Source organism: Pan troglodytes, chromosome 13 (assembly GCF_028858775.2).
Source record: "Pan troglodytes isolate AG18354 chromosome 13, NHGRI_mPanTro3-v2.0_pri, whole genome shotgun sequence".
Lineage (NCBI taxonomy): Eukaryota > Metazoa > Chordata > Mammalia > Primates > Hominidae > Pan > Pan troglodytes.
In genome coordinates this window covers 85,165,601-85,184,682 of record NC_072411.2, presented here as the reverse complement: position 1 = coordinate 85,184,682, position 19,082 = coordinate 85,165,601, and the positions used below count along the sequence as shown (strand labels likewise).

The window sequence follows — 19,082 nt, the reverse complement described above, 5'->3', positions numbered from 1 at the left end:
GAACTCATACACTGTTGGTGAGAATGTAAATTAGTACAACCTCTATAGAAAGCCGTATGGAGATTTCTCAAAGAACTAAAAATAGAACTACCATTCAATCCAACAATTTCTCTTACTGGGTATCTAACCAAAGGAAAAGAAATAATATAACAAAAAGATAGCTGGACTCATAAGTTTATCACAGCACTATTCACAATAGCAAAGATATGGAATCAACTAAGGGTTCAACAATGGGTGAATGAATAAAGAAAATGTGGTGTATATATACAACGGAATATTATTCAGCCATTAAAAGGAAAGGAATCAATTTTGCAGCAACATGGATGGAACTGGAAGTCAGTATCTTCAGTGAAACAACCCAGGCACAGAAAGACAAACATCACATATGCTCACTCATAAGCGAGTGCTTAAAAAAGTACTCACAAAAATCAGTAGCATTTCTATACACCAATAACATTCAAGCTGAGAACCAAATCAAAAATGTAATCCCATTTACAATAGCCACATATCAAAAAAAAAAATTAAAATACCTAGGAATACATCTAACCCAGGAGGTGAAAAATCTCTACAAGGAGAACTACAAAGCACTGATGAAAGAAATCACAGATGACACGAATGGAAAAACATTCCACGCTCATAGATTAGAAGAATCAGCATCATTAAAATGACCATATTGCCCAAAGGAATTCAACACAATTCCTATCAAATAACCAACATCATTTTTCACAGAATTATAAAAAAACTATTCTAAAATTCACAGGGAAGCAAGAAGAGCCCAAATAGCCAAAGCAATCCTAAGCAAAAAGAACAAAGCCAGCAGCATCATATTACCTGACTTCAAACTATGGGACTACAGTAACCAAAACAGTATGGTACTGGTACAAAAATAGGTACACAGACCAATGAAACAGAATGGAGAACCCAGAAACAAAGTCACACACCTACAAACAATGGATCTTCGACAAAGTTGGCAAAAATAAAAAATGGATAAAGGATGCCTTATTCAATAGATGGTGCAAGGAAAACTAGCTAACCATATGCAGCCTGCCTCTCACCATATAAAAAAATTAACTCAAGATGAATTGAAGACTTAAATGTAAGACCTCAAACTACAAAAATTCTAAAAGAAAACCTTGAAAAACCTCTTCTGGACATTGGCCTAGGCAAAGACTTTACGACTCATATCGCAAAAGCAAATACAACAAAAACAAAGATTGACAAGTTGGACCTAATTAAACTAATGACTTCCTGCACACAAAAGAAACTATCAAAAGAATAAATCAACAACCTACAGAATAGGAGAAAACATGTGCAAAGTATGCATCCAACAAAGGCATCTGTAAGGAACTTAAATTAACAAGAAAAAAAAACATTAAAAAGTGGGCAAAGGACATGAACAGGCACTTCTCAAAAGAAGACATGCAGGTGACCGACAAACATGAAAAAATGTTCAATGTCACTAATCATCAGAGAGACTGCAATTCAAAACCACAATGTGATACCATCTCACACCAATCAAAATGGCTACTATTAAAAAGTCAAAAAATAGGCCAAGCGCAGTGGCTCACATCTGAAATCCTAGCACTTTGGGAGGCCAAGGCGTTTGGATCACCTGAGGTCACGAGTTCGAGACAAGCCTGGACAACATGGCGAAACCCCATCTCTACTAAAAATACAAAAACTAGCCGGGCATGGTGGCGGGTGCCTGTAGTCCCAGCTACTCAGGAAGCTGAGACAAGAGAATTGCTCAAATCCGGGGAGTAGAGGTTGCAGTGAGCCAACATCGTGCCACTTCACTCCAGCCTGGGTGACAGTGAGACTCCAACTTAAAAAAAAAAAGGTCAAAAAATAAGAATGTAAGAATGTTGATGAGGCTGCAGAGGGAACCCTTATATGCTGTTGGTGGGAGTGTAAATTAGTTCAGCCTCAACAGAAAGCGGTTTGGAGATTTGTAGAACTCAAAATAGCACTACTATTTGAACATCTTGTTGTCTAGTAAGGTCTAGAATAGTGTTCTGGATAAAATATATTCTTCAATAAGCTTAATAGATGTGAGGTGATCTGAAAAATATTTTTCCTAAAGGAAAGTGTACATTGATAGGTTAAATTAGATTAGTTCTAGTTTCTAAATTTGAATTCAAAGGAGTCTAGGAACTCAAATTGTTTAGCAACCCTAAAGAAGTAAGATTTTTGAAATACTTTTTTTTTTGAGACAGAGTCTCACTCTATTGCCCAGGCTGGAGTGCAGTGGCGCGATCTCAGCCCACTGCAACCTCCGCCTCCTGGGTTCAAGCGTTTCTCCTGTCTCAGCTTCTGGAGTAGTTGGGATTACAGGTGTGTGCCACCACACCCAGTTAATTTTTGTATTTTTAATAGAGACGAGGTTTCACCAGGTTGGCCAGGCTGGTCTCGAACTCCTGACCTCAGGTGATCCGCCTGCCTTGGCCTCCCAAAGTGCTGCAATTACAAGCATGAGCTACCATGCACAGCAGATTTTTGAAATTCTTAAGTGATTATATTTTTTCTCTTCAGTTAGAATGATATTATTGCATTGTAGTTTTTACTTGATAACTCTTTTGATCCTGTCCAGGCTGTAGTTTTGTTTTGATATCATTTGGAGGCAAGATGTGGACATCATTCCTAGAAGTCTGTTAGACTTGACTTTATAAATTAATATTTGTGCTGTAATTGAAGTTATGTATTACTAACAACAGTTAACTTTTTAAAGTTCTTGTCTATTGTCCCATTTTATTGTTGGAGTAACACCTAAGTCTTGTGTTAAGGTTCATTATAGATGTAATAACTAAGTAATATTTATTAAACTTTTTAAAATTCTCTTTCAGGTAATCTTCAACTATACTGGATAGCTTTTTATTTGTACAAATATATGGGGTACATATGGAGGAATACTAAAGTACATCATCCTATAATACATTTAACAATTTACTTCCCTCATCACCACAGAAGCATTTAATACGTATAGGCTGAGTATCCCAAATCTGTAAATACAAAATCCAAAATGTTCCAAAACGTGTAACTTTTGGAGCACCAGCATAACACTCAAAGGAAATTTCAGATTTTCAATGCTCAACTGATAAGTATAATGCAAATATTCCAAAATCTGAAACTCTTCTGGCTAAGCAGTTCTGCTAAGGGATAGTCAACCTGTTCAATACATTTCTAAAATAAGTCTGATTTAAAATGAAACATCCCACTTTGACAAGTGCTGTTATATTTTTAAGAATCTACTTATCAACTAAGTTACCAACTATTGCTTTAGTAAGTGGAAGCATATATTTATACAAAAGATACTCTTAACTAATTTTAGTTACTACAAAGACATTCCATTAACAAACTGAAGACAGTAAAAGGCATTTAATCTGAAGCCAATCCAAATTTTCTACGGTCTACAAGTATTACCATTAAGAAGATAAAATTTAGTTATGCTACATCATGTAATAACCTTCAAGCAAGAAATTAAATGAAGGTTCGAATTGTGACAACCATTACAACCTTTAAAAATAAAACAAATCAAAAATAAGTCTCAAACGAATAAGCAATCTAATTTTTGCCCTGTCAACTACTCTGAAAAATATAATTACTTATACATAATCTAAAACTATTTACATAACTTTAGCATAATTGCCCCCCACCTAGTTAATGTTTAATTGCTCCACTGATTTTACTTCCTTTCAATCAGACTTCTGGTGCCCACATGCCATGCTTTGTAAGATGAAAATAAAGTGTGCCTATCAAACCACATCAAATTGGACTGCAATGTGTCTCCCTGAGTAAATCACTATTCAAACATTCTTCCTAAGACTGGATTAAAGCAGAGGGCAAAAGACCTTATTACCCTTTATGAAAATGTCTTCAATTAAAGAAAGATTCAATTATTTCAAAATAGACCACTAACCTAAATGAAAACAAAAGAGATTAAAAGACTAGTAAATTTTAAATAGATATGAGCCAAATGAAACTTGGAAAAAAGAGGTTCCTGGCAGTGTTAACTTCTTATCATGAAACAAAGTAGCACAATATGTAATAAGGGATTTGGTCTCTGCTCAACAAGAGGAGGAAGACTGGAGACTGAACTCAACCACCTGATTGGTAATTCAATCATGCCTATGTAATGAAACTCCAATAAAAACTGTGGACATAGATGCTCCAGTGAGCTTCCCTAGTTGGTAGTACTCCATGTATATTGCCATACATTGACACTGGGAGGATAACACATCTCCCTGAAGACAATGGAAAGGAAGCTTCACATTTGGAACCCTTTCCAACGTCACCCTATGTGTCTTCCTTTGGCTGGCTCTAATTTGTTTCTTTTTGCTGTAATAAAACTGTAACCATGAGCACAGCACTTTCAGCGAGGTTGTGAGTCTTTCTAGTAAACTACCAAACATTACAAGCAGCCTTGGGAACCTCTTAATTTATAGACAGCTGGTCTAAAGTGATCATCCCAAACTTAACAGCTAGTATCTGAAGTAAGGATAATCTTATAAGGACTAATCAGACTTTGCAGTATGGCACACACATTATACCGAAAAAGCATATTGAATGGTACAATGTCCAATCAAGCATGGTGAACTGAATCCTGTATTCACTTTTAATCCCTTGCAAACCCCTACTGACAGACACTCTAAAAAAGTGTCAGGTTTTGGGGACCAATGATACTGTGAAAAACTCCTGACTGAACTTAAGGAAAACTAGTGTAAAGTATATAATAAGGGCTTAGAGACCAGGCCTCTCCTTATCCCAAGCAGCCAGATAACTGTCACTTTCCCAATCCACCCTCAAAAGACCAAAGATTTTGTCTCTGGAGAAAAGGAACCTAAACAGCTCAAAACTCAATGAGTCTGACAGCAGAAGACAACTGTAAGCAGATTAAGTGAAAATCTGCACACTGAAAAGGAGATTTGCCCCTGCCCATATTCAGAACACCAGCTTAGGCATAAGGCTGAGTATTAAAAGATTCTTCTTTGGGAACACTTAAAAGTGAAGCCCAGTAAGATATAAAACAGCTCCTCTCCATCAATTCTACCCTGCTGCCAATATCGAACCCTATGCACACACTTATTCCAAATAGCTTTTAGTGCCTCATTTGATAAATATTTGCTCACCAGCAATGACAGAGGGGTGGAAAAAAAAATACCAAGAACTAGAAGAGACGAGACAATACGAGCAAGAATAAAAAAGACTGCTATTAACCTCACTGCTAGGACATTTTACCTATGAAAGAACAGAATGCTATATTTCTTTTCTTTTTTTTTTTTTTGAGATGGAGTCTCGCTCTGTCACCCAGGCTGGAGGGCAGTGGCTCGATCTCAGCTCACTGCAAGCTCCGCCTCCCGGGTTCAGGCCATTCTCCTGCCTCAGCCTCCCAAGTAGCTGGGACTACAGGCGCCTGCAACCACGCCCAGCTAATTTTTTGTATTTTTAGTAGAGACGGTGTTTCACCTTGTTAGCTAGGACCGTCTCGATCTCCTGATCTCGTGATCCACCCGCCTCGGCCTCCCAAAGTCCTGGGATTACAAGCGTGAGCCACCGCGCCCAGCTGAGAGAAGAGAATGCTATATTTCTAAGTACATTCAAAGGACAACAACAAAAAGGTTCCTGGAATTAAAATGACAGAGAAAATAAAAAACTGAGATGGTGGGGCACGGTGGCTCACACCTGTAGTCCCAGCACTTTGGGAGGCTGATGCAGGTGGATCACTTGAGGTCAGGAGTTCGAGACCAGCCTGGCCAACATGGTGAAACGCTGTCTCTACTAAAAATACAAAAAATTAGCCCAGCATGTGGTGCACATCTGTATCCCAGCTACTTGGGAGGCTGAGGCAGAAGAATCACTTGAACCTGGGGAGGCAGGTTGCAGTGAGCCAAGATTGCGCCACTACACTCCAGCCTGGGCAACAAAGCAAAACTCCATCTCAAAATAAAAACAAAAGCGCCCACCACCCCCCACCAAAAAAAAAAAGAAAACACACAAAATTTGAGAAAATCTCTCAGAAAGTAGCATACAGATATAAATGATAACATAAAAGGGAAAAAATAATTAGAAATCTCTGCAGTAATGCAACACACAAACAAGCAATTCAAAAAAACGGAACAGAGAAAGCAGAGAGAAAGCAATTATCAAACAAATAATACAGGGAAGTTTCCCAGAACTGAAGAATATAAGCATCTTGATGCAAAGGATCCATCAATTCCCCAGCAAAACAAATGAAAAAGTTCCACACCAAGTCACATTTGCAAAATTGACAATACCAACCATAGAGATATCATAAATTCTGGAAAACAGGTCACGTAAAAATACTCAGGAATCATCACCACAAATGGCTTCCACAGAACACTGGAAGGCAGAAGACAATGGAATGATGCCTCCAAAATTCCAACCTAACCACCTACACTATCAATCAAGTGTGAAGACTAAAAAAAGCATTTCTGACATGAGGTTTTAAATTTTTACTTCCTAAGCAAGCTTTTTTAGAAAGCTACTTAAATATGTTCTTCACCAAAATCAGGACATAAAGAGGGAGGCATGCTTTCTAGGAAAAAGAACTCAACACTACAAACATGCAAGTCCTAGGATGATTGTCATACACCATGCCAAAACAAGAAATCAAGACAGAGGCTAAGAGAGAGAAATTCTCAATTTAAAACAAAGAAAAATGTGCTTGAAAAGTGAGTGTACTAAAATAGGTATGTACCATAGCAGCAGAATGTTTGCTTAAAATAAAGGGAACAAATGGCACATAGAAAACTAGACTAATAGAAAAAAAAATAATTATTAACTATTGGAGAATCAAGAGTTTTACAGAAAGAATAATCATTTAATTGGTTCAGCACTGAGCAGTATTTACATAGTCACAGTACAAACACTGACAAAGGAATAAAGTTAGATGTAACTATATTCAGATAATATGAGGGGAAAATATAATATCTTCAATTACTTTAAGAGAAATATAGCAAAATTAAAAACTGAAAATTAAGAATTAGCAATATGATGACGTGGCTGGCTAAATGACAGCCCTCCAAGATAACAACATTCTAATCCCTGAAATCTGCAAATGCTATCTATGTGGCAAAAGGGATCTTGCAGATGTGATTACAGATCCTCAGATGGGGAGATTATCCAGGTGGGCCCTATATGTAACCACAAGTATCCTTACAAGAGGGAAGTAGGAGATTTTACTTCAGGGAAGGCTATGTGATTATGGAAGCAGGGAATGGAATGATATGCTTTGAAGATGGAGGAAAAAGGCATAAAGGAGAATCCAGCTAGATGCTGAGGAAAAAAAAAAAAAAAACAAGGAAGCTGATTGTCCATAGAATCTCCAGAGGTAATCCTATCAACTCCTTGACTTTTGCCCAGTGAAACTGACTTTGGGATAAATGAGAATAAATGTAAAGTGTTTTAAGCCAATACATTTGTGGTAATTTGTTACAATGGCAAGAGTAAACTAATATAGCATCTAATTTGGACACAGTAAATTCCAAAAAGAATAGCTCTAAGATCTGGACTGGCTAGTTCATAATTTTCCTTTTTTTTTTTTTTTTTGAATGGAGTTTTGCTCTCGTTGCCCAGGCTGGAGTGCAGTGGTGCGATCTCGGCTCACTGCCACTTCCACCTCCCCAGTTCAAGTGATTCTCCTGCCTCAGCCTCCTGAGTAGCTGGGATTACAGGTGTCCACCACCATGCTTGGCTAATTTCTTGTAGTTTTTGTAGAGATGGGGTTTCACCATGTTGGCCAGGATGATCTGGAACTCCTGACCTCAGGTGATCTACCGGGTGCCTTGGCCTCCCAAATTGCTGGGATTACAGTAAGTTCTATTTAATTTTCTAAAACCATCTGAATTTATTATTTTGACTAAAACATAAACATTGCCACCACCATAACTAGAGACCACTCAATGGTAGCATAGTTAATCTGACATGAGAGTAAATAAAATTTTGGTGACTAATTAAAAATAAGATTATCCTAGATTATCCAAATAGGCCCAATATAACCAATAAGGTCCTTAAAAGGGGAAGAGGAAAGGAAAATAATAATGTAGAAACACTCACTGGACACTGGTGGTTCTGAAGATGGTAGGGGGACATAAATCAAAGAATGTGGACAGCCTCTACAACTTAGAAAAGAAAAAAAAAAATTCTCCTCTAGGGCCTCCAGAAAGGAATGCAGTCCTGCTAACATCTTGATTTTAGTCCACTGAGGCCTACTTCAGACTTCTGACCTCCATAACTGTAACACAATAAATTTGTGTTTTTTTAAGATATTAATTTGTGATAATATGGTTCAGCAGCAATAAGAAGCTACATAGTCTAGAATAAGGATAGTTTTTATTCAGTATTATTAAAGAAAAATCATGCCTTGCCAAGTTGGATGCAAATACACCAATCCTCTTATTTGGTAGTGGATACTGGTGTTGGAATGTCATTGTCTCAAAACAATATTTACATATATTAGTTACCTGTGGCTGCTGTAACAAATCACCACAAACTGGATGGCTTAAAACAGAAATTTATTCTCTCACAGATTCTGGAGGCCCGAAGTCCAAAATTATGTTGTTGGCAAGGTGGCATGCCTGCTGCAGACTCTAAGGAAGGATCCACTGCTTGCCGCTTGCCTCCTCCACCTTTTGGTGACTTATGGCATGCTTTGGAAACAACACTCTAATCTCTGCCCCCTTCTGAACATCACCTTCTCTCTCCTCTATATGTTTCTCTTCCTCTTCAGTTTCAAATTTCTTTCTGCCTCTCACCTACAAGGACCCTTGTGACTGGATTCAGGCGCCATCCAGGCAATCCAGGATTCTGTCCCCTTCCCTCCTTAACTCTTTAAACTCTCCTTCAGAGTCTCCCCTCTGAAAATCCTTAACTCAATCATATGTAAGTTAACAGTCACAGGTTCCAGTGATTAGGATGTGGACATATTGTATGGAGGCCACCATTCAACTCTCTACAGCTTATATCCATCAATATATTCAGTCAACAAACATTTACAAAGGACTGGGTATGGCATGGTGGCACATGCCTATAATTCCAGCGCTATGGGAGGTCGAGGTGGGAGGACTGCTTGAGCCTGGGAGTTTAAGGCTGCAGGGAGCTATGACTGCACCACTGCACTCCAGCCTGGGTGACAGCGAGATCTTTTCTCAAAAAAAATAAAAAAGAAAGAAATGCAAACCATAATGTTAAGTAAAGTTTTACATTTTAGTGGCTCTCTTAGTCTACTGAAAAGCATACATTTTAATTTTCTTATTGTTGTCAAGTGGAAAAGCACAGGATTAATGTTAGGTCCTTTGTACCCAGCTCTGAGATGGGTAAACACTGAAGACACAGGAAAAATCTCTGTCTTGAAGGAGTTCATAATCAAGTAATAAAGACAGATGAGAGCCAAGCAGAGAGAGCTTTAAAAGGAACACATGTAAGGAGTACCTAACCCAAACCAGAAAAAGAAGAGTCCCTTTTGGCCCCCACTTCCAGGAACACTATCAAAACTCTGAGGTCCTTGCATCAACAAAAGCAGCCATAAAGTGCTACTATCACTTAATATCACGCTTAACCTGTTAACAATACGCTAACACAAATAATGATTCTAGTTAATTAACAAGTGACCTACCATTTTGGAAGAGAGCTAATATATAAGTGAAAGAACTTCTCAAGAAAAAAAGTAATAAAAAATATAAAGGAAGAAGAAAAGCAGAAGAAAACTTAAATTGCAGCAGAAAAAAATATTGAGGGATGAGGATGGGGAAAGTAGAAAAAACACATTCAGTGTTCTTTACCAGGGGCAGTAATATACCATGACTAAGAGTTTCTTATATTCTTTAATCCAGATTTCCTATTTTGACTTATGACCAATGTTTTCCTGCACCAGAAATAATATTCTAAAAAAGATCTTAACATCAGTTACAGAATGTTTAAAAAATAAACCCACCAACCTCTTTATTGGATGCAAAAAACAACCTAAGCATAAAGTGGCAGTCATGCCATTATATCCCATGACATCTCTTTATAAAAGTTGCCAATCTCAGAAAGCTAAGATTTACTAATCATCCAAAAAAACTTCACTTAAAAAAAAAATATATATATATATATATATAGCTCTAAATGAAAAATCTAGGTTTTCCCCTCAATTTTCCTGTCAATTCTCTTTTTCTATTTCTTGCCTATCATTGGCCATGCATGATAGGTCTCCACACCTTGTCATCTTTTCAAAAATATTCTTTGTCACTTATACCCCATTAAGACTTTCTATGTGTAAATTCCTTAAACTCAAAGTAGAAGCAGCAGTGGCTCCCAGTGGCCAATTCATGATAGCTATTTTTCCTATCACAGCTCTTGTATTTTCATATATAGTTTCTACAATTACAAAACCTCACAGAAGTTACTATATTAGAAAAAAATAAGTTAACAAAAAGATATTTATTAACATTAATCATGCACTTTTCTACTTGACAACGGTAGGAAAATTAAAATGTATGCTTTTCAGTCAACTAAGAGAGCCGCTAAAATGTAAAACATTACTTAACATTATGTGTTTTTGCCTTTTTTTTTTTCTTTGCGGTCTCGCTGTCACCCAGGCTCGCGTGCAGTGGTGCAATCATAGCTGCCTACAGCCTTAAACTCCCCGGCTCAAGCGGTCTTCCCACCTTGACCTCCCATAGCACTGGAATTACAGGCATGTGCCACCATGCCACACTCAGCCCTGTTTTTGGATTTTCAATGTCCCTGGGATCACTTACTGACTCAATTATTTCTTTGAAACGAGGTCTCACTCTGTTACCCAGGTTGGAATGCAGTGGTGTGATCACTGTTCACTACAGCCTTGACTTCCCAGGCTCAAGGGATCCTCCTAACCCCAGCATCCGAGGTGGCTGGGACTACAGGTGTGTGCCACCACGCCAGGCTAATTTTTAAAATTTTTTTTGTAGAGACAGGCATCTCACTATGTTGCCCAGGCTGGTCTCAAAACTCCTGGACTCAAGTGATCCACCTGCCTCGGGATTATAGGCATGAGCCAGTGGCACCTGGCATGACTCAAATAACTGAATAATCACTATTTCTGTGTGTAACAAAGCATCATCATCCACCTATTTGTTACAGTTTGATCAGTTCAGAACTAATTTTCCTAGACATTCAACCTCAGTTACATGGCTGAAAAGACTAGGGTGACATTCTAGATGTTTGATCATGACATACACAGTAGACAGACTTCTAAAAAGGCCTCCAAGATTTCTTTTTTTTTGGAGACAAAGTCTCGCTCTGTCACCCAGGCTGGAGTGCAGTGGCTCGATCTCAGCTCACTCCAACCTCTGCCTCCCAGGTTCAAGTGATCCTCCCACCTCAGCCTCCCAAGTAGCTGGGATTACAAGCGTGCACCACCATGCCTGGCTAATTTTTATATTTTTACTAGAGACAGGGTTTCCCCATGTTGGCCAGCCTGGTCTCAAACTCCTGGCCTCAAGTGAGCTGCACTCCTCAGCCTCCTAAAGTGCTGGGATTACTGGCATGAGCCACTGCGCCCAGCCTAAAGAGGCCTCCAAGATTTCTGTCCCCTGGTTTGACTGATTGGTAATCCAATCAACCAATCCAGGTACTGCCATGAAGGAACTTTGCAGATGAACTTAGGGTTACTACTTAGCTGACTTTAGAATAAGGAACTATCTCAGATTATCCTCATGGGCCTGATAAAATCGAATGAGCTCTAATCACCAGCAGAAGGCAGAAAAGTAAAGTTAGAGATATATGAAGCATAACAAAGGACTTGATCTGCCATTGCTATATCTGAAGATGGAAGATGGAGAGCCATGAGCCAAGGAGTGAGGGCAGCCTCTAGAAGTTAACATCTTAAGGTAACAGCCAGCAAGGAGAGGGACCTCATTCATTCCTATAACCACACAGAACTAAATTCTGCCAACAACTTGAAGGAGCTTGGAAGCAGATTCATACCCAAGGCCTCCAGACAGAAACACAGCCCTGTTGACATCTGAGCTCTAACCAACAGCCCAGATATCTGACCTCTAGAAACCAGAAGATAATACGTGTATTGTTTTAAACCACTAAGTTTGTCGTAATTTGTTATGGCAACTACAGAAAACTAGTACAGATTTTGGAACAAGTCAGGTGCTGCTGTTAACACCCAAGTAAAAATGTGGAAATGGCTTTAGAAATCAGGCAGTGGGTAGAGGCTGGAAGAATTCTGAGCATCGTGATAGAAAATGACTAAGTTTCCTTGAAGAACATTTTACTAGAAATGTAGACTTTAAAGACACAGCCAATGAGTGCTCACAGACTGCCTCAAGACATTCAGACTCGGAGGATTCAAAGGATCCAATTTGTATTGGGTGTTCCTTTTGTTATCCATTCTGACAATACCTGCCTTAACCAGAGTGTTTAATACATTTTACATAATTGTTAATTTGGTTAGTTTTTTTTGCTTTTTTTTTTTAATTTTTATTTACTTTTTTTTTTTGAGATAGGGTCTTGTTCTGTCACCCAAGCTGGAGTGCAGTGACAAAATCAGCTCACTGCAACCTCGAATTCCTGGGCTCAAGCAATCCTCCTGCCTCAGCCTTCCCAGTAGCTGGAACTATAGGCACATGCCTGGTTTGCTTAGTTTAAAATCTACTGTCTTGCTATTGTTTCTTATGTTCCATCTTTCCCTGTTATTGTATTATTTCCCTTCTTGCCTGCCTTCTTTTTCTATCACTATCATCTCTCACCTAGATTGCTACAAGTAGCCTCCTAACTTGTCTCCTTGCTTCTAACCTAATTTTTACTCCCAAACTAGTTGAACCCAGCAACAGTCTCATCCTTATTGTCTTCCACCTTTTCTGGGTAAAGACCAATTGTGACAATAACCTACAGGGCCATGTAATACATCTGCCCCCATTACCTCTCCTCTCTGACCTCATTTTCTACTATTCTCCCCCTCACTTACTCCATTTCAGTCACCGTCCCCTTATTCTTCCTTGAACATCCCAGACACACTGTTCCCTCCGTCTAGAATACTATTCCCTACCTCCCTAACTTACAGACTTTTGAGTAAAGTTTACTTGCCCCCTAACTATCAGTGGTAGGTGGAATAAGCTGGGTAGGTCCCCAAATGATGTCCATGACCTAATCCCTGGAACCTGTGAATGTTACATTAAATGGCAAAGGGAATTAAGGTTGCAGGTAGAATTAACGCTGCTAATCAACTGACCTTAAAATACAAAGATTATCCTAGATTATCTAGAAGGGCCCAATGTATTCACAAGGGTCTTTAAAAGAGAGAGGGAGATATGACTACAGAAGAATGGTCAAAGAGTTACAAAGTTGCTGACTGTGAAGATGGAGGAAGGGAACCACAAGCCAAGAAACGTTAAATAGCCTCTAGAAATGGAAAAGGCAAGAAAATAGATTATTGCCGGCCGGGTGCGGTGGCTCAAGCCTTTAATCCCAGCACTCTGGGAGGCCAAGGTGGGTAGATCACAAGGTCAGGAGTTCGAGACCAGCCTGGCCAAGATGGTGACACCCTATCTCTACCAAAAATACAAAACAAAAAAAAAATTAGCCAGGCGCAGTCGCCAGCACCTGTAATCCCAGCTACCCAGGAGGCTGAGGCAGGAGAATCACTTGAACCCAGGAGGTGGAGGTTGCAGTGAGCCGAGATGGTGCCACTGCACTCTAACCTGGGCGACAGACCAAGACTCCATCCATCTCAAAAAAAAAAAGAAAAATAGATTTTTGTCTAGAACCTCCATAAATGAACACAGCCCTACCAATGTCTAGATTTTAGCCCACCAAGACCCATTTCAAACTTCCGACCTCCAGAAATGAAAGATAATGAATGTGTATTGTTTAAGCCACTTTTATGTTTGTGGTAGTTTGTTATGGCAGCAACAGAAAACTAATACATTACTCTATTTAAAACTCTAAGTCTCTACCCCCTTCCCCTCTTTGCTGCTTAATTTTTTCCTCCACAAAATGCAATACCTTCTAACAAATGTTATAATTTACTTGTTTTGTTTATAAATGTAAATTCTGCAAATAAATGTAAGTTCCATAAAGGCAGGGAATATCTATTTTGTTTACTATTTCCCAGAGTACATAGTTAGGTGCTCAAATATTTGCTGAATAAACATTTGATGGGATTATACACATATGACTACATATGAAGAACTGTGCTAAGCATAATGATGATTATTAAAAAGCCATTAATCTTAAAGAAAAACTAGGTATATAATCAGTGGTTGCTTCTATTCAACGGCATTTAGATTTATAACTATGCATTAACATCTCTCAAAACACCTTTATTATTCAGTGTCTTAACTATTCCTTTTCATCCCAATTCCAATGGCTTTTTTATTGACAAGTTTTAATAACTAAGGAGACACTTCAAACATCTATTAAGTATACAATTTCTTAAAAAGACATTCTGAAGATTCACCCCATCATACCTTTAGGGTGATTTGATTCAGAAAATAATCAATATACAAAGTATTTCCTTCCTGAAAGAAGTTATAGATTTCGGAAAATCTCCAAGTTTGAAATATAAAATAAAAAATTTTGGCAGTTACCAACAAACATTTTATATTAAATTCATTCGAAGAATAGAGAAGTATTTGGTGTCAGAGTTGTTTACTCCGTGATCACACGGATCCAGCGTGGGTAGCAGAGCCAGACCCTGTCTTTTAAAAAAAAAAAAAAGAAAGAAAGAATCACTTACCTGTTCCAGGAGTAGATGTAACTCCAACAAGAGGGCTCTGCATTACTGAAATGTTTGGCTACACAAAAAAAGAAGAAAGTGTTATGGTAAAAATGCAAAACATAAATACAGTAAGTGTTAAAAGGCTTCATTCAATGGATAATTGAATTTTTATCATGTGCTAGAGATGCCTCTAATTAGCTCAAAGTACAAAGGCACTCTTTTTTCCCCATAAGTTAAACAGTATTAACCTAAAATTTACTAGATCCCTTAGTATTTGTTTAAAATAAGAAAAGTCACATTATGTTACAAAAAAAAAAAGACTATCTTCTGTAAAAGGTGACATGTTAACTATTTGTTTTTAGTTTCTAATGTACAATATTTGAAATAACAGAGATAATGGTAATTTTTAAAATGACCAGGTTCATACAGAAAAACAGAAGGGTGACAAAATTTGATTTTCAACAGAAACTTAGAAACCATGAAACACTATAGATTCAAATCAGTCTAAACAATAAAAGACAGCATATCCCTACCACTACCAGTAGAAAGTTCCAAAACTGGTAAATTATCCACTTTAGTTCCTTTAAATATAAGAAAATTAAGGATTAAAATAGTTTAAAATCCTTCTAAAACAAAGACAATATCCAATCAATAAATGAGAACAGAATCTCTCTAGAACTCAATAAAGATTTTTTAAAACAGATTCTAATTAAACTAAGGAAATCTCAAATAGCTTCATTTAGCAACCAGAACTAAATGCTGAGAGAATGTTGGGAGAGATATAAAATTTATTCCTCAATTATTAATGCCAATTCTTTCATGATTAGAAAGCAAATTGAGCAAATTCCAGGGGGCATAACTAATTTGGGCTCTAATCTAGCAATAATATTCTTACCAACTTTCAAATCAAAAACATTCTCTATAAATTATGACCCACGAGTCTTTCAAACATTTTGAATACAGCAATATCTGTAAGCCTTTGTCTGTATCATCAGAGAAGTAATAAAACCTTGCACAAATTTAGAAGCCAGTGGTTCTTGCAACAAACAATTTTTTAATTTTTTAATTTTTATTATTTTATTTTTGAGACAGGGTCTCACCCTGTCACCCAGGCTGAGTGCAGTAACACGATCACAGCCCACTGTAGCCTGAGCTTCCCAGGCTCAAGCAATCGTCCCACCTCAGCCTTCTGAGTACCTGGGACTATAGGTACACACCACCACATCTAGCCAAGTTTTTTTTTTTTTTGTATTTTCAGTAGAGACAGAGTTTCGCCATGTAGCCCAAGCTGATCTCAAACTCATGGGTTCAAGCAATCTGCCCAAAGCCCAGCACAGTGGCTCACACCTGTAATCCCAGCACTTTTGAAGGCCAAGGAAGGTGGATTACTTGAGCTCAGGAGTTCAAGACCACCCTGGGCAACAGGACAAATCCCATCTCTACAAAAAATACAAAAGTTAGCCAGGCATGGTGGTCCACATCTGTAGTCCCTGCTACTAGGGAGAAGAGGTAGGAGGATCACTTGAGCCCAGGATGTCGAGGCTACAGTGGGGCATGAGCATTTCACTGCACTCTAGTCTGGGTGATAGAGCAAGACCCTGTCTCAAAAAATAATAATAATAAATAAAAATACATAAAAATCAAGCAATCCGCCCACCTTGGCCTCCCAAAGTGCTGGGATTACAGGCATGCACCAACACGCCCAGCCTTCATACCAAACTAATCATAAGCTTTACTTATCAACCTTTAGAAAACATCCCAGACCAGGATATCTATCCATTAGGAACAACAAATGCCATACGTGTAATTTTACCATTTCTAGTAGGCACATTTTAAAAGTACAAACAGGTGAAATTTAGTAATATTTAGCCAAACACATCCAAAACATCATTTCAATATGTAATCAACATAAAAAAATAAGATACCTTACATTCTTTCTAAGTCTTCAAACTCTGGTGTGTATTTTATACTTAAAGTGTATCTCAATAAAGACTAGCTATATCTTTAGTATCAATAGCCACACTTAGCTAGTGGCTCCTGTTGGACAGGAAGGCAGGTCTAGAAGTGTTGGGAAGAAACAGTAATCTGTTTACCACAGTGAATGAATTTTGCTTTACTTGACAAGTAAGCCTAGTATGCCAGATATATCAAGCCTATAAATAGCACAAATCCACTGAAAAATGCTTTCTAATATTCTTGAACTCTCAACTTCACTAAATACAATTTAGGGAAAGGCATAAAACATATATCTAAAGCAAACAGCAGACATATCTTTATATAAAGAACTTATCAACTTAAGTGATAAACTTTGTTTATATGTCCTACTAAGCACAATAATAATAGGAAACAACACTTGTGTCTATGAAGCTACTAAATTTTCTACTTAAAAGAAAAGCCGGCCAGGCACAGTGGCTCACATTTATAATCTAGCGCTTTGAAAGGTCAAGGTGCAAGGATCACCTGAATCCGGCAAGACCTCATCTCTACAAAAAAAAATACAATTAGCCAGGCATAGCAGCACGTGCCTATATCCCAATAGGACAGTTGAGGCAGGAGGATTGGTTGAACCCAGGAGTTCAAGGCTGCAGAGTTATGACTGTGCCGCTGCACTCTAGCCTGGGCAACTGAGCAGGACCCTGTTGGGGACCCTAAAAAAAGAAGAAAATAAAGACAAGTCCATACTACTTCTCAGCTGACGAGTGCCCTAGATCTAGATGAAACTCTAAATTTTCATTTGTTCTTTCACATAATTTTTAAATGTTAAATATTAAACTTCTTAAACAATCAGAATGATTTAAACCATAGTCACATTCTACATGTATATTAAGTAGGTTGGAGGTATGGGCAGGTGGATAAGGCATACCTATAAACACCTGAGAATTACCTATGAGAGAAAATCTAGAGTTCTACACTGTTAAGTACAGTTCATCATCAACACAATTTAAGTAGATTCTATGATGTGTTTAATGTTTATTCTGTGCAACATAGTTACATTAAAATAGACTTCAGGGAAACATTTCAAAGTATTGACTCTCACTGAACAGCCACATAAAACTTTATGATGTTGTTCATTGGGGATCAAAAGGGTATTTATATTACCTGTCTTCTTGAAGTTAAAGGTGTTGATCCAAGTCCTGGGCTAGAAATGTCATCATATATACTTCTAACTGGTGGAGCGCCACTTTTATCTTTATGAGCTGGTACAACTGGTTGTGGTGGTGACCCACCTACAGTGTACAAAAAAAAAAAAAAAAAAGGGATTCTTCTTTTTGGTAAGATTTTTTAAATTTATATTTTTGAAATACTGACTTAAAATCTTGTCTGCTAGTTCTTTTCAAACTTTAATATGCTGAACAGTCACCTGGGGACCTTGTTAAAATTCAGACTCTGATTCAGAAGATGTAGGGTGAAGCCTGAGATTATACAGTTCTAATAAGCTCCTAGGTGATGCCAATGCTGCTGATCCACAGACTGCACTCTGAATAAAAGGATTCAGAGTAAGTAGTTAATGAAAATCTTAGTTTTCAGAAAACACATGTAACTTTTGCTCACTCTACAAAACGCTTAACATTTAAATACAAAACTTGATCCCATTTCTCACTTGAAAGTAGGTACTAAACAGCTCCAGTCTGTAGATTCCTGAATAAATACAATTCCCTATGTAGAGTTTGACTATCTAGATTAAGTAGATCCCATTCATGTTTCTCACAGTAGAAATATATTTAAGTACATAATAAAGATGTAGTAAAAGGACCAAGTTCTGTGACATAAAGATGTCTTTATCGATCAGAGAACATGCAATGTCAAATAGTGATGCAGCCCAGGCCATTGGTAAGACTAATGTCTGAGCCTGGACTGTACAGCTTAAGCTATTTAGGGCACAGTCTATGGAATAAGACTAACCTGAGGTTTATAGTGCTCTCTCACTTACTAGCAAGTGAGCTTCAGCAAATTAGTTATTGCATTTAGCCTCAGTTTTCTCTTTTTAAAGATGGGGATACTATTACCTACCCTTTAAGATTGACAAAATAATGATTAGCATACTGCCAGGCTCATAAGCAATCAATATACATTGGCTACCATAATAAAATAACACATTTGAAATTTAATGTTTAATGTTAAATGAATTACTTCAAATATAATCTATAATTCTCCCTGATAAATCCTAAATAATAAACCATTTTAAAGCAAAAATACTTTAAAGGGCAATTAAGGTAAAAAGAGTTTTCACCTGAACTACTACTAAAGGATATTAGCTCACAATTAGAATTCAACACTTCTGTATCTAATTCTCACTACTCAGTTAAAACTTCGAAGTCATTTTTTAAAATATTTCTTTGCTAAAGGAGTTCTGTAATAAATACAGGCTGCATTT

At 37.7% G+C, this 19,082-nt stretch overlaps 1 protein-coding gene across 13 annotated transcripts in view; it reads right to left on the bottom strand.

The window, feature by feature from the left end:
- The window catches only part of NUP35 (nucleoporin 35), a 125,384-nt gene that overhangs the window by 94,509 nt on the left and 11,793 nt on the right, over positions 1-19,082 (bottom strand). For 12 of the 13 annotated variants that reach the window (XR_010149815.1, XR_010149813.1, XR_008546659.2 and 9 more), the window contains 2 exons: positions 17,807-17,934; positions 14,726-14,783 (listed from right to left, as the gene is read on the bottom strand). Coding sequence is in view for 5 of the 13 variants with exons in the window: in XM_016950148.3 (XP_016805637.1) it covers positions 14,726-14,783; positions 17,807-17,934 (186 nt within the window). In the remaining 8 variants the exon portion in view is untranslated. The remainder of the gene's footprint in view (positions 1-14,725; positions 14,784-17,806; positions 17,935-19,082) is intronic. The other variant, XM_063790627.1, reaches the window with a different exon arrangement.